The sequence below is a fragment of the Cryptomeria japonica genome, chromosome 1 (genome assembly GCF_030272615.1).
Source record: "Cryptomeria japonica chromosome 1, Sugi_1.0, whole genome shotgun sequence".
NCBI classification, from domain to species: domain Eukaryota; kingdom Viridiplantae; phylum Streptophyta; class Pinopsida; order Cupressales; family Cupressaceae; genus Cryptomeria; species Cryptomeria japonica.
This window is the reverse complement of record NC_081405.1, coordinates 373,360,395-373,377,537: the sequence shown is the minus strand read 5'-3', so window position 1 is coordinate 373,377,537 and position 17,143 is coordinate 373,360,395. Positions and strand designations below refer to the sequence as shown.

The window sequence follows — 17,143 nt, the reverse complement described above, 5'->3', positions numbered from 1 at the left end:
AATTTAGGCTCCTTTCAGGCACTTAACACCGTCATTCACCTCCCAAGAAGAGAGTGTTGACCTTGTAGATGAGACTCGATACCAAATGGATGGGCTATGAGCAAAGTCGAGGGTAAAGGCTCACTGCAACGATTTTGCTTTAGATTTGATATGGTGCTGATTCCATCTTATTACACCCTCAATTGTCACAAGAAGAATCACCTATCCTTTCCAAGGATATCGCTGACTTTAGTAGGACAATTTGATGGCTTTTGACAAGATATGATCAAAATCGTGGACAAGGTGAGGGAAACACAAACTTGCTTCAGACCTGGGATTTGTGACAGTAAACTCGCAATGTGGCTTCAATATATCCTTCAATAGGTCTTCAAAGAAATCACCTATCCTGCCCAATAAGAATCGATGCACCAATATTGGTTATTTTGTCCAAAATTGTGACACCTCTCCTCAATTATGAGGTCTGAAAATTACCGTGGCAATAGCTCAGAAAAATGTAGTACAATCAGCTCCACAATGGCAACACCCTCTCAGCTGCAAATTTGTCTTTGAGAGAAGACTTCACAAATTAGGCCCTGATGTAGATTCCGTCATGAACCTACTCCCAAGATGAAGAAACTAGGGTTTCATCCAGTCCTATCAATTTGCTGAAGGTTTGCATCCTCATAGATTCAACCAATGCAACGCATCAGTCAGTTATCATATCCAAATCAATCTCCAATCTCACTAATCATCAATCATTTTCACAACTCATCATGAGATTCCTTCTAGAAGAGGGTAGGTACACTTTATTATTTATTAAGTGACTTTTTAATTATTTTAATTTTATACTTTAGTCACTTTATTAATTTGATAAAAGATAAAGTCATCTCACGTGTAATTTAAAATAAATATAATGAGACAACTTATATAATATTAAATTAAATAATTTGATTCCTCATCATGAAGAAGTGTTGATACCTTAGGCAATATCTTTTGGATGATCAAGTTGTTCCAATTGCTTGATGTGGAATCTTTTGATTTGAGCTTTCAAAAGAAATCCAAGGTAGATGTAGAGCTTTTCATCCTTGGATGACTTGATCTTCTTGAATGTCTCGATGAAGTGTAAGTCCTTTATTCCTTTCATCCTTGGGTTCCACCTTGAAGCATGAATGTTGTCTCTCCATCATCTTTTTAATTGGTTCCTTGTTTCATCGACACTTTCCTAGATGTCTCTTCCTTGAGTTGACATCCAGAACCTGAAAATATGAAAAAAATTTAAGTTAAACGAAGCAAGTTTGATGTTATCTTGACAAATTCTGAAAGAATAACTCTATTTTTCTAATTAAACTTTGAAAATCAGACTGAGTATGGTCTGAGAAACAAAAATAAAAAATGAATTAACTGAGATTTTATGAAATTTATGCCTAATTTTGAACTCTAAATCGAAAATCAGTTCTAGGAATGCTTTTTGAAACTTGACATTAGACTCAGAAAACTATGAAAATCTTGAAATTCAGTCTGATTTGAGACTCTAGAGGTGGAAATCAGATCAATGGAGGTTCGGAAAATCAAAATCAGACCTTATAAACACCCTGGAAATCAAAATAAGACTCAGAAATTTAGGTCTAATCAGACCTATAAACATTCTGGAATTCCAAATTCAGATTCAAAAAATTCTAAAATTTTAAGAATAGAGCCCGATTTTGGGAATTTTCTGAGATGAGAATCAGATTAGGCAATCAAATTCAGAATTAGGAATCATAATTTTGTAAAAATTAAGTCTGATTTAGGTCATCCCTGCATCAAAATCACAAAAAGAACTCCTATCCTTCTAATGAAATTCAAAAATTAGGTGTAGAACAGCCATGTATTGGTCTGATAATGAAAAGTTAGAAAGGAGAGAATATGGAGGCCAAAATCTCAGAATTTTGCCTTCGAGTTGCTTCAGACCTGCAAGAAATGGAGAAGAATCTTAGAGGATACTGCTGATCAACCTTCAAATGCCTTGAATTCTTCTTGAAACCTGCAATTACACCCTTAAATTGCCTAAATAACTTGTAGAGATGACTTAGATAGTTCGAATTCTTCAAAGATGAAAAGAGAGAAGTGTGAATAATGAAGTTGCCAAGGCCTATACTTATAGAAAACTCGAACTCCTCGGAGTATTTTTTTGTTTTAATGAATTTTTTTGAAGGCAATGCACTTGGTCACAATTTGGCCTTCAAATTGAACTTTTTTTGTTTTATTGTTTTATTTTTTATTTTAGAAGTTTTTGCAATTTACTTTCTTTGCTTCCTTCTAGAAACCTTTTTGCTTTATTTCCTTTTCAATTTAGCCAAATTCAAACGCCTTACTTTCTTGAGTTGGGCGAATTTCTCCTTCTACTCAACATTTTTTTGAATTTTTTTTTTTGAAATTTTTGCCTAAGCGGACTTTGATGCTAGCCAAGGAACTATTGACAATGGCATGGGCGGACTTTGCAAGTGTGCAAGGAAGATTCACCATGAGGTAGTGTGGACTTGAGGTTGGATTAGGAATTTTTTATACTTAACCAAAATTTTCAACATTTCCTCTTGCAAGCACATATACTTAATCACCTTTATTACCCCTTCTTGGGCGGACTTCAACATCGATGAGGAAGTTTTCCACTTGCCTTTGGCAAACTTTGCTTGTGCTCAAGGAAGTTTTCCATGGAAACTTGAAATTATTTTGTGGAAACAAGGAAACAAGGAATTTTTTTTCCAAAGAAAAAAGGAATTTTTCTCGAACCAAGTTCTAGACTTAGTCAATTTCTTGTGATCTTCAATCATCTTTTTAGAAATTTTCTTCTGGATTCGAAAGTTATTTCATACTTGGTTGGTTCTGGATGATTTTTTTCTGACTTGTCACTTCTAAAACTAGAACAATCCAAGACCTCCAAAAAAGCAAAAAGCAACTTTCTATTTTTAGAAAAAAGCAAGCCGAAAAAGCAGGTTTCCAGATTGGCTCCAAAATGCCCAAAATAGAACTTTCTAAATTTAGAAAAAAAGAAAAAAAAAAAAAAATTTCCTAAAAAAGAGTTTGTGCTTCAACCTCATATCCCATGGGCATGATCCATGAAGTTCTAGGTTCTACAGCTTCCATAAGACATTGGTTAGTATCAACCATGAAGCATATTGAGTCTCCATATTTCTCCACAATCTCCTTAGGGATTCACTCATGGCTCTACATCATGTTTTGAAGTGTTTTGAAGTATCCCCAAAGAATACCATTCTTGACTATAGTATCTCCAAGACCATAAAGTGTTTCTTTGATTTTCACTACTACCGGCTTGTCATAGGCCCACTACACCTTTCCAACTCCCAGAATCTCATTCATAAAATAGAAATATAAACATATAATTAAGGTTCCAAATTTGAATAAATGCTTTTTATCTTGCTTGATTTTCTTTAAATTGCTCAACAGCTCTCTCTGGAGCATTTCACACAAATCGTACTTTTTATCTTCTTTCAATATCTGATAAGCCGCATATATAGCTGTACTAGATACTAAATTGTCTCGGCTGAATTGATATAATTTGTAACCCATCACCATAGATGCAAATCAGACGTCATATTCAACAATATCATGAATAGTCATTGATCTGCTATCAAATTGAGAACTGGTTGCCTCAGTAACCATCTAATTCTTGACATTTCTTAGAGTAGGCACCTCATTGAATGAGCTTAAATAGGTTACCACCTTGATTGCACTCTGAGTAATCTTGTAAGGTTTGTCAAGCCACTTGAATTCATCATGTATCCTGCTCAAAATGTATCGAACCCACTCTGGCTCATCAAATACCGGAAAATGAACAAACTGTGCGAAACCCTTCTCCTCAATTGACTTGAATTCAAGTTTCAGGTTACCCATTTCATCAATCATGTGCTTCGTGTATAAATTCAGCATCTAGGCACTTCTGAGCTCTTCAATGTTACAGTGGATGTAAGCCCTAATATCTTCCACATGCAATACTCCATATGAAACAGATGAAAAAGCACCATTTGGATCATCTCCCATAGACTTATAAAGATGCTTCTTAAAAATGGGTCTAGCTCTTTCAGTGACATCAACTACCAATGGGGTTGCAATACTTGAGGATGCCATATCAAAATTTCAAGCTTCAAATTGAAAAAGTGATAGCCGATAAATACCTCTCAACCGGATGGAAGATCGGATGATGAAACTTCTATTCGCTCTAAATCTGTGGAAATTCTGCTCTTTTTTGCTCTACTAGTCTTTGCAAATTAATAAATGAAAGGTTTATTTGTCTTTTATCACCACATATCTAACTTTTAGGTATAATAAATGCTCTTAACCCTAACTCTTCTGGTTACCCTGTATACTGACAAATTTTCAGGAAATCTTCTGTAGACCATCAAACTCTTTTGGAAAATCACCAAACAAGCATCTGCAACCTGTCGGAACCAGGTACAGATCTTCAACAAGGGATTTGTAATTTTTTCATGAAAATATCCCCCTAAGGCCTGATGCCTTAGCATAATTACCGGATGAGGTTCCAACACCAGAATCAGGTGCGGACACACTTTCTACATCATCACTGCTCTTCTTTACCCAAGTTTTCTTTATTTGATCTCTGATCTCTTCAAGTTTTGCTTTACCCTTCTCATCTGGCTTCACATTCTTGTTCTTGTCTTTCGGACCTCTCCTATTCATATTTCTGCTTCTGCAATACTTTGCAATGTGACCATATTTGTTGCAAGCATAGCAAACAACATTTTCTTGCATAGATCTAAAATTCATCTGGTTTCCCCTTGATTTTCACTGATTAGCAACATGTATAAACCTACCACATGCATAACATCTGACATTTCTCCTATTCTGAAATTTATTCATCATACTTATACATACATTTGCCTTATGACCATATTTATTGCATTTAAAACATTGACCGGTAAAAGATGGACCATTATTGTTCATCCTATTTCTGCACTGACTAGCCATATGGCCAAATTTATTGCAAACAAAGTAGTTACCATTGAATTTATGAGCATTAGGTTGGTTCTTCTGCTGTGCTGATTTGGATTTTTCGCCTTTCTCATATCTAAGACCTTGTGTATCATTAGGATTCTTTTGACTTGCAAGCATCTCATCTAATTTGGCTGAGCTGATCCAGAACTTTTCCTTATACTCATTTGCAACTTCAAGATCGTATTTAAGAAAATGGATCTGCTTTCCAAGATCTTCCTTGGTTTCATGCAATTCTTGCTTCAGTTGATCATTCTCATTCACTAGTCCGTAACATTATTCATATTTGTCTTTCAAGGACTGAGCAAGCTTCTCTTCATTCTTCTTCCTTTCTTCAATCTCCTTGGTCAATTTCATTACTATAGCTTCCATTTCATTTTTCTGAATTGCATTAACTCTAGCAAGTTTCTCACATTCTTCAGTCTTCTTAGAATTTATTCATCAATGCTTTGATTTTCTTTCTCTTGAAGTTGATCAATAAGCTCCTTTCTCTTGTCTCTTGACTTGTTCAACTGATCTTTCAGTGATTCAATAAAGTTCTCACCATCTTTCAAATTTGCCTTCAATTGCTTGACCTTAGCTTTGGACCGATCTAGATCATCAAGTGCAACATGTAGCTATTCTCTAAGACTACTGGAATCCATTGATTCACTTACAAGATCCACCTCAAGCTGGTAGGCTTCTTCCGAGGAACTTAGCTTTGATACCAATTGTTGGAATCAATGAACATTGATTCACCTCCCCCCCCCCGCCACCCCTCTCAGTGTTCATTGATTCCAACAGTAACTAATTGGTGTAGCAAAAACACAGTGGTAATTACATGTGGAAGCCTTTACTCTTGTGGTAGTTTATGGATATTATCATACATCAACAAATCAAAGATCATCATCTTGAGAGTGAATTTCATTCCTTGTCTAATATTATTTGGGAATGGAAGGAGACTCTTCAAGATATCATCATGGAATTTTTGGAGATTTGTGTTGTGGATCATGCACACTTGTTGACCAAATTGTTTTCCAAGTTGCAAGAGATGCATACAATCGTTGGGGGCATAGTTTTAGGACTTGGAATTAATAGACCAAAATTTTGATTTGGACTTGAGACTTGGCATGGACTAAGAAAAAAAATCAGCACAAACTAGGAAAAAAATATATTATAATTACATAAAACAAAAAATTAATGCATTTAGAGAACATAAAAGTCTAATTTGACTATCAATTTGTTATAATTCAAATATTACGTGTTGTATGATCCTCAAACTCTCAAAATTTGAAATTTCATATTTTCAAAGTTGAACAATACACTATAATATAGCATAATTATAGATAATAAAGTATAACAGAATTGTAACTTACATATAATGATATATCAAAATGAGAAAAAGAAAAATCAAATTCAATTTGTATCTTCCTCTTTCCCCTCTTAGAGTAACTTAATTTTTCAGGCCTTGAACTAGAAGGTAAGTCAATATCAAAATGATGATAGATTGTTTCTTCAAGAGTGTCTTCATTTTCCTCCATTGAATCCAATTTGTTGCTTAGTTGCTCTTCTCTCCAATTCTACAAGATCTTCATCAGTAAGGAGGACATCATTCTATTCATTATTAGTCAATTCACCATAAGGATCAATCTGATCCAATTCAATGGAATCATGTGAAATTATCTCCACCTTTCTAGTTCGAAGGAAAAGGTTGTTCCGAACAAAGACAAGATCATTGAGGCACTCCTAGGTCAACTTGTTTCTCTTCTTCATGTGAATGCTCTCAAATAGGCTCCAATTGAGTTCACACTAGAAGTAATACATAGCTAGGACATTCTAGCATCATAATTCTCCCACCATAAATCTACAAAAAAGCATTTAAAAAATATAAGAATTAACTTTTAAGTAAAAAATATAAAAATCAAGTTTCTAATTTCTACTTGTATTGAGCTAAAAAATAAAAGATTGTTTTTTAACCTAGTTGTTTTCTTGCCTTTGAATTGCTTGAACTAAAGAAAATAAATTCTCCTTTGCACCCTTGTAGACCTTGAATAATTAGATGAAATATGGAAAATTAATTATTATGTATGTAAAATGGATGTTTCTAGAGATTTGAATTGCCAAATTTAGTAAATCTCACCTCCAACTCATCAAGAACTTTGTTTGTTATCTCAACATTTCACACCATCTTTCAATGCATGAAGTAACACCTACCATGACCTCCTCATCAACCTTGAATGTATTAGAGAAATAGAAATTTGGATTCAAATAGTAGGCCAAGGCATGTATTAGTCGGTGCAGTTGGTTTGTCCATCTACTATCAATGATGCACCAAATGATTTCAATTTGTCTTTTTGTTTCCACCATATCAATGTAAAATTGCCTCCTTGATTTTATCCAATGCCTCGTAGAGGGAACCCATCATCATGTCATTCCTGTCCACCATACAAAGAACCCTCACCAAAGATTTTGTCACCTAAAAAACTAAAAACAAATTTGAAATTATTACAGAATTTACCCCTCAAAAAAAAAGAACATAGATAATTTTGTATAAATTTTATTTTTGTATTTGTTTTTTATTAAAAAAGCAGTGAGAACGAGGGCACTGACCCTTTACATAGTAGGACTATTAACGAGACCACAGTGCAAAAAACAACACTATAATAGCATTAACAGTAACAGAACTATAACAGCAATATCGAGACCAAGTCTTTGAAAATAAAAAACAAGTAGAAAACACAAAAAACAAACTATAGGGTTGCCTTTCGCACTCCAGTGGCATCAATGACACTGTTCCATTCAATAAACAGGAACTTATACAGGTCCTTAGCCTCCTGCTTCTCTGCCTCTGTGTTCGCAATTCGTTCCCTCAACAGAGAGAGGGTGAGCGCCGAGCTATGTAAGATCTGCAAATAAAATTTGTTAAGGCCCGCAATTTGGGCGTCCCTGGCCTCCACCTTGCTCTTGAGCCGACTGACATCATCTATGATAGCCTGCAGTTCAAGCACAGGGCCTAGGTTTTCAATCTTCTGCATGATGTCCAACACGTCCGTGCATAGCATTTCCATTTGCTCCAGGGTAGGGACCCCCTGGGGGTTCACAGTAGCCTTGTCATCCATAGTCTTATCCATCGCATTGGCCACGTCTTCAGCAGGGGAACAGTCGATATCAGTGCCCAGGCCCATCAGAGAAATAGAGTTCATCACCTATTCCACCATCTTTAAATCCGAGTTCAAGTCACCAGTGTCCAGGGAATTAGTATCAAAATTTTCCTCACCCGTGACACCCACAGTGCCCATGTTCATAGGGGCCCTATCCTTAACATCAACAGATTCCTGGGCTTGCATCTCAGAATTGCCCTTGCCAGCAGCACCAACAATGCCCAAATCCATGGGGTCCCTAGTCATATCCGCTTCAGCAGCATCCTCACCGGGGCCCCCATAGTGGTTTTAGGGTCCTCTCCCTTCTTGTCCTCAATGGGGTCCTCCTCCAAGTCAATAGTTTCAATCACGGGGGTCTTCTTTTTATGCAAGCTTTTGAAAGCCAATCTGGAGAATCTCCTTTTTACCTTAGAATCAGGGGAAGGGTTGTCATTCTCAGCATCCTCAGAAGACGAATTGTCTTCAAAGACAATACGTTTGTGTTTAACAGGGGTTTTGCCTTTACCCTTGGACAGGGAGCGGGAAACACTGGGAGAGGTGGACAGAGTCAAGCTGGGAGAGACCAGAGATAAAGAAACAGTGGAGGCAAAAGCAGGCAGAGACATGGAGAAGTTGGCCGTAGCAAAGCCTTCATGCAGAAATTGGGAAAATCTGGGGAAGGCCATAGAAAGGGTGGCAAGCTGCTGGGGAGTTGGCATAGGGGGCTGAGAGAGCGAGAGGTTCTGGGGGGGGGGGCAAAGGGCCTCATGAAATTTGTAGAACCTATAAATGAGGCCCTGGTGAAGGAGGTAGGGCGGCCTATCCCCATGCTTGGGGTCCATGGTGTTTTTAACAGATCTTTCAATGGAAAGTAGTAAATAAAAGGGCAAACAGAGCAAATCGTTATTGCAAAAATGATTCAGTAGGGACAAATGATAGTAGTAAAATACCTTGTGTCTGCCCTCGAGAGTGAAGTATTTCATAATCATAAGGCAGATCATATTCCATGGGTGTTTAAGCTCTTCTCAAGCAAACCCACCCTGGAGTTTGACAGGTTCCTCTTGATTGCGGAAGAAGCATTTCAGGCCTTCGTTGTTGGCAACATGGCTGGTGCGCTTCCAGCAGCGTCCGTCAAGGGCCAGCTTCATGGCCTGGGCAATTGTTTCCTCAGAGACTTCGAAAGAAATGCCGCCCACCGAAACACGCCTCCCAGACCAAGAGGCGGCCAAAGAAGCCGAGAGCTGCTCGTCATGGCCCTGCAAGCGTTCCAAAAAATCAGCAACCCCTCCTTCAACGCAGAAATTCCAAACTAGGGGGTCATTCTTGAAGTCATCCAGTTTGTCCGTTTCATATTTTTGTATTTGTTACTTTGACTAACTCCTCTATATTTTGATGAATAAGTTGTCAAAAATTATTCATGTAGTTTTCTCCCCTTCATCTTTTTTATAAGACATGATTAGTTCTTATGAACTAAAAAATATCTAGTTGTAACAATAACAATCCAAAGAAAACAATCTATGTAGGACATGATACATTATTTAGGACAATATAAGCTCACGAATTTTCGCTTCTTCTAACTATGCTAAAGTGTGTTTGTAATTATTAACCATTCATTAGTTGAACTCTAGAAAGCATATATAGTTTACTGAAATACATAAAAAAACATGCATAGAATTTAAATCATGCTAATATCATATAATTTAGGTAAAATTTGTTTTATTCCTGAGTACTGTTGTGTCGCATCTGCAAAACCTGTGAACTTTCTTTTGATCTGGAAACTTTGTCGTTTATGTGCAGGAAATCATAAATGGGGCAGGCCATAGTAGTGCTGTGGATTGGTGGGCTCTTGGTAATATTTTGGATATTATATACCATCCCTCAAAAAGATTTTTACTTCCATTTTTATAGACCTTAAGATTTTTATATCATTAACGTATTTGAGACAAATAGGAGAAAACAACTTGTGCAGTAAGTTAGATTGTTATGGTAAGCTCATAGTAATGTATTTTTTGATAAATAGATAGTTATATTAGTTATAAAACAAACTGTATAAGATTGTATTTAAAGTGCAATCGTAAAGGATTTATTAACAACCTAGCTAACAGTAACAACAATCTAACTCAATTTAACTATTCTATAAGTTATTTAAATATATTATTCCTAAATTAAGCTAATTATTTTATGTTTTTTTTTTACATAGAGCATTAAAGATTCAAATTTAGAAACAATATGACATCACAGCCGATACCTACAGTGGATGGTGTAACCCACTTAGTACAAGACAAAGGATGGGAATCGTTGTTCCCTTGAAGTCATTCAAGGTGGGAAATAATTGCTCAAGATTCGTGGTGAAAATATCATTCCCAGTCGCCAAGGAACAATTGAATCGCATACCAAACACTAATTATATAGCCCATGTTTTTTTAAGATTACCAATTACTAATTTTTTAATTACAAATGTATGGCACTAATAAACATCTACCCAATAAAACCATAGCACAAGTTCAATTTCAAATCACTTATTATATTTCCCTCGATCTAGGATAAGTTAAATCACAGCAAATGAAAATCAGGGGTACAGCCCACATGAATAATTATTTCCGATCACACCAAAGTCGCAAACTCTGACCAACTTTTGTAGGCTAGACAATATCAAATAATTAATCACAAGCTCCCAAGTGAATCGGACTTTTTGAGTGGCAGTGGAAATGAAGAATTTCAGGACTTCTCCAAGGGCATTGGAAGTGAAGAATTTCGTACTTTTTGAATGCCATTGGAAGTGAATTTGACTTCTTGAGGAGCAATAGAAACTTCACACTTTCCAAATGCCAAAGAAAAATTTGGTACTTTTTGAATGGCAAAGGAAGTACCATCGGACTTTTTCACTGGCACTGGAAGTCATTTCAAATCGTTATCTCCAGCTTGTTCTCATCAAATCTTCATCAATTCGACCTTTGGTTTCAATTTTTTATGTCAATCATCCATGTCAAGTGAGCAAAGGAGAAATTGTATTTGTGGTGAGGCGTAAGAAATGCTCAAGGTTCTTACTCCATTCGCCCAAGCTCATCAATCTATCTTCAAAACAACTCCTTGTATCCAAATCAAACCTCTAAAAAGGCACTCTAGGCCAGGTCGGTGATTGAAAAGATCAAAGTTATTGCTTAACCAAGGCAATAAGTCGTGATCCATGAAGAGAAAAGGCAATACTTTGGACTTCTCAAGTGCCAATAGAAGTTTTTTGAGCTTTCTAGGTAGCAATGGAAGGATTTCGGGCTTCTTGAGTGGCAATAGAAGCTATCTTTGAACAGCTATCTTCCAGCTTGATGTTGTCTTGAAATGTAAGTTGCTTATCTTGAATTTGAACTTCTTGACTTCTCCACGTGACTGGTCCTCTATGCTTCCTTGAATGCTTATCTTTCCTAGCCTTCCATCTTCATACCAAACCTGAAAGACCAAGAAAACACTTAGATCAAAATTGTGAACAAAAACACTAGGTTAAGGAAATGTGAGATGATTCACGGGATTCACTTCATGAAACTCTTCAACATCTGAAAATGGCAACAAGGGGTTCTGCACATGATGATTCAAATCTGCAAATGCACTTTCAGACCTATAAATGGATCTGCACAAAATTAGGGAGGAAAACACCCAAATTTGAATATGAACAACTTGTTTGTCCTCACCATTCGCTTCTCTTCTTCTCTGATTTGGCCTAAATTTGATCTTCTTCAGGATTGCATTAATCTCTGCTTGAATTCGTATCAGGACTGCATAAACTTGTTTCCAAAATTTGATGTAGATTATAATTCATGTCTGCCAGATTATTCACTTAAAACTGCACCTCCTGAATTCTCCTTAGAATCCGATTATCTCAATTCAAATATGAATTCGCACCTTTGTCTTGTCATTTACTTATGCTCTTTTTATGATCTGATTCTGAATTTAAATCCCCCAATGTTTTGTTTATGTGACACATCTTTTACTTCAAAGGCCAGCTTCCTTATTCGATACTGCCATCTCTTGCCTTATGTTCCATCGTGGATTTAAGGGGCTTGAGCATGTGTCATAACGGTGAGGTGGATGTTCCTTTTTTTTTTAAATGCCTTATAACTTTTCCTCTCCAAAGTTTTGGTGGGGCCCAAGAATGTGTTTCAAGGTAGTGGAGGGAGTCAAAGCTAGCGAGTTGGAAGGAATGTGAGGGAAGTGGTAAGGAAAGCTGCCACGTGAGGAAAGGGGAGGAATTTAGGGGGAAGGATAAGAGGAGTGGGATGTAGGGAAATGAGAGATAAGTGAAGGTGGATACGGGGGTTATAAGAAGTGCTGCGGTGGGAGGTAGGAGTTAGGAAAGGGAATAAAGGGATAAGGAAGGCGGTAAGGGAGGTAGAAGGTGATAAGGAAGGGGTTGGGTGTTGGGTGTAAGGTGTAAGGTGTAAGGTGTAGTTAAGGGGTTGACGGTAGGTTAGGATAGGTAGTTTAAGATGGGTTAGGGTTAGTGAGGGTGGAAAGGAAGGATATGAGGTATGGTGGTGGGGGAATAAGATAGTGGATGAGTAGGATAAGGGAGTAAGAGGTTAGTGGGGGGTATGTTAGGGGGTAAAGAATATGAGATGAGGTTAGGATGTAGGTAAAGGTAGAGGTAGGTGTAAATGTAAGTGTAGGTGTAGGTTAATGTATAGGTGAAGGTAGAGGTAGGTGTAAATGTAAGTGTAGGTGTAGGTTAATGTATAGGTGAAGGTAGAGGTAGGTGTTGAAAGAAGATGGAAGGATAAGGGATGTAGGAAGGGAAGGGGATAGAGGAAGTGGAAGGAGATGGAAGGTAAGGGAGATGTAAGTGGTAGTGGAGGTAAAAGGTAAAGGTAGGAAGGGGAGTGGGAAGGAAGGAAGGAAGGAAGGAAGGAAGGAAGGTAGAGGTTAGAGGTTAGAGGTTAGAGGGAAGGAAGTGAATGGGATAGAAGGGTGGAAGGGAAGGTGAGGGTGAATGGAAATAAATGGAAGTGGAAAGGGAGATGTGAGGGATGTGGTGAAGGTATAGAGGGGTGGAAGTGGAAGGAAGTGAAAAGTAGAGAAGATGGAAGGGCTGCAAGATGAAGAGGGAAAGAGATGGAAAGAATGGAAGGGTGAAATGGTGATGGCAAATGTGAGGAATGGAAATGGGAGTGATCGAGTTTGGGTACCCATTGGCAGTGCTGGGAGAAGTGGAAGTGATTATGCCTTGGCTGGGCAAAGGAAGTGTTGTCAATGCCTCAGTTGCTGATCTAGGCAATCAAAGGAAATTTTCATGCCTTAGCCAAATTTAGCATTTCATCTCATTAAAGCAAGCGAAGGTGTAAATTATGCATTTTGAAAGCCTTGAAAATTGATTGACCTCACTTCATGCTAAAGAGACAAACCTGACTTGATTAACTTTTGACCCACTACACTTCTTCAACTCAAAGGTTAATAGCAAAAGACTACCACTATCCTAGAAAGCATAAAAAAGTGGGGGTCTCCATTTGCAATGGGGCAATGTGTGAATACGTCACAATAGGTTTGTAATATCCCAGATATTTTTCGTTTGTTTTTTGGACCAATAATAAACATCAACCAACAGATAACCCGTTAAGGTTAGAAAACATAAACTCAATACTTGCTGGAAATTGCAACCCTTCCACTTTCTGATCACCAAGTGCCCAATATGGGAAGGTGAGAGCATGCGGTGTATAGGGGATCGTTAGATCTCAAATCTGTTGAAAGATGAAGTGAAATACAATACCGGGCGGCAAGCCAGCCCCTTCTGCTTATCCAGCGGGGAAAGTAAGAAACTTGGTGGTGAACCAACCAAGAGAAACACACAAAGATGCAATTCACTCGACCGCGATATTTCAGCGAGAGGACTGAAATTACAAACAAACTCAACTCAACGGCTTATGCAGTGGGAGGACCATTACAATCAATCATTACTCGACTGCTTATGCAGCAGGAGGACTGAATTACACTTCAATTGAAATAGGCAGCAAGCCAGCCTCTTCCACTTTTCAGCGGGATGAGAGTTTACAAGCCAGAATTGGTTAGTAGTAGTACTACTTAACCTTACAATAATCAAGATAGTGAGAGAAGAAGAGTAATGCTGAACATCCAAATAATAAGCATGAAATTTCTACTAACATCAAAATCTGCAGGCTGGAAATGCAAAACCAATAGCCTATGGATTCACTAAAACACTCATAACTCTCTCATTACTCACCCAATTCATCCCAAATCAGTTCTAAACCAATGCTACACCAGCCACAATGAAAACAAACTGAAAGAAAGCTATCAAAACACTCATATTTATTTTGCACGCATCCCAATGCACTCACTAAACCCAACGCCTAACCAGGGAATTTCGATTTGCATTATAAATTCCACACTCAACATAAGGTGCTAAAAACTTACAAGATGAATCGCCAGTGGTAGGAAAGATGGATGAGCCGGTACCCAGAATGATGGAATCACCTGGCCAAGAGGTACGAGCAAAATATAGTTTCAGCAGCTCCGCGACCAGCAACCAAAAAACACTCCAATCCCACACAAAACACTCCACAATCTACAACTCACTCACCAACAGCACTGGAAATACAAGGACACAACTAGGTACTATCTTGCAAGTACGAAACTGAGACTTAGCTAGGAAGCCACATTTCGAAGCTCAGATTTTTCAATCGCCAATCCGGCAGCATAATGATGCAATTTCAAAAGATAACCAGAATGGGAGCCCAAGGCTCTTATTTATAACCTCAACACCACCAAATCCAAATGCAAATGCTCACAAATGCACCCAAATTCCACTTTTCCATTTGCATTTCATTTACCAAGTGGACCCGAGGATGGCGCCCAAACCATAAGTCAAGAATCACGCCAAGTAAGCACCATACCACGATTTTGACTTAGCAAATATTTTTGGTGAATAAAATAATATCTCCCAATATAAAATTGGCGCCCCTTTCTAGACATAATAATTCGCCTAGCACTTAGGAGACATTATGTGCAATTTCCATAGTCATTAATCAGTAGTAAAAAATATCAATTTAATTAAATATTAAACCTTAGGATAAGGAAATAATATTTAATTATATCACTTATTGTAAATGTTGTCCAATTTTCAATTCAATATGCAAGATGTATTCTAATTTGTATTCTCTATATCTATGTATTATCTATCTCTATTATAACTCTGACTATCTTCTTTGTTTGGCAGGTGAGAGGAATATTTATCGATTTCAATATCCTCTTCACAAATATCAAATTATATATATATGCAAGAGGGGAGGATCAAGCAGTGCCTTGACCGGTCATGTCTTATGGACATGACCGATCAAGACACTACTTGATCACACCCTTTTATATATATTATCGACCGATGTTTCTTTAATCACCAGCTTGATACTAATCGGGGTCCACGTAACTTAGTGTATATGCCAATCGGTATTCACGATGTATGCCAAACGATGTTTGCATGGCATATTAACCGATGTGAATCGGTGTCTAAGTTAACCAACATCAATCACTAACTAAAGGTTATATATGTCAAGCGGTGCATACTTTGCCACCCAAAAGCAACTCGATAATCATTATTTGTTTATCGCTGGGAACAAATCCAATGTAAATCACAATACATGGTTAACCCGATAGCCATCGGTGATCACTGATATGCCATGCTATAATATCATTATCGATATTGATCGACTAAGTATATTTGATATATAAATGAGGAAGGATTATCAAATGAAATAGCTTGAAGTTTTCTTGATGGTTTATTGATAGGATAAATGATTGAATGAGAGACTTCATTTATCTCTCATTCAATCATTTATCTTACCGAATCTACCATGCATTAACACTCCCTCTTAGTTAGGTAAGATAAATGAGAGCAGTGTATCAAGCATCATAATTCAAATGATAGTTAGCATTCTTTACACAATCCAACTTTCTAGGAAATCATATCACCTAATCACATGATATGAAGTATCACCTAAACATGTGATACAAAATGTCTATCACATCAATCTTGTGATGACAAGATATCACCTTAGCATGTGATATCAGTATTGCCTAAGCACACAATACTTAAGGATAATCATATGAGAAAATATTCAATTCTCATCTTTATCCAAGTTGTGGTAGGTGCACTAACATCTCATATAAATGTTTTACCACAACACAATCATGGCTCATCCATGACACACCAGAGATCCAACATGATAACTGGTTTGGACATTATAAGATCGTCACCTTATAATGTCTCCATACAAGTGTTCATTATCTTGGGAGATCGTCACCTCTTAGATATGAACCCAAGGGATAAAATCCAAAATGTCCTATCATGACAAAGAAGTTTACACATTAAACATCTTATTGATATGTAAATACAAATTACAAAGCAAATTACCTTTCTATCATACCTAAACCTTTTCTGAAGTGATCAACCTTCACTCTGGAAAGAGGTTTGGTCAGAATATCTGCTGTTTGATCTCCTGTACAAATATATTCTAATTGAATCACATTTTTGTCTACCATATCTCGCACATAGTGGTTTGGGATCTCAATATGCTTGGATCTGTCATGGAACACTGGATTAACTGAAAGTTTTATGCAGCTCTGATTGTCACAATGTATAATAGTGGGTTTCATAGGCTCTCCAAATAACCCCACAAGCAACTTCCTAAGCCATACTGCCTCTCAAGCAGCCATAGAAGTTGCAATGTATTCTGCCTCAGTGGAGCTTTGAGCTACAGAGGACTGCTTCCTTCTGATCCAAGATATCATGGTTGAACCTAGACTGAAGCAACACCCTGAAGTGCTTTTCTGTTAGCTACACTTCCAGCCCAATCTGAATCTATAAATCCATGTAGGTCTATATCAACTTTCTCATATTTGAGACCAAGGTTTAGGGTACCTTGTAGGTATCTCATGATGTGCTTTATTGCAACCAGGTGTATCTCCTTAGGTTCACACATGAACTGACTTAAGGCATTGACTGCATAACAGATATCTAGCCTTGTATTCACCAAGTACATCAA

The 17,143-nt window shown here is 37.3% G+C and overlaps 1 protein-coding gene across 1 annotated transcript in view; it reads left to right on the top strand.

The window, feature by feature from the left end:
- The window catches only part of LOC131857450 (phototropin-1B-like), a 118,978-nt gene that overhangs the window by 73,790 nt on the left and 28,045 nt on the right, over positions 1 to 17,143 (top strand). The window contains exon 6 of the mRNA XM_059210048.1: positions 9,903 to 9,954. Coding sequence (XP_059066031.1) covers positions 9,903 to 9,954 — 52 coding nt within the window. The remainder of the gene's footprint in view (positions 1 to 9,902; positions 9,955 to 17,143) is intronic.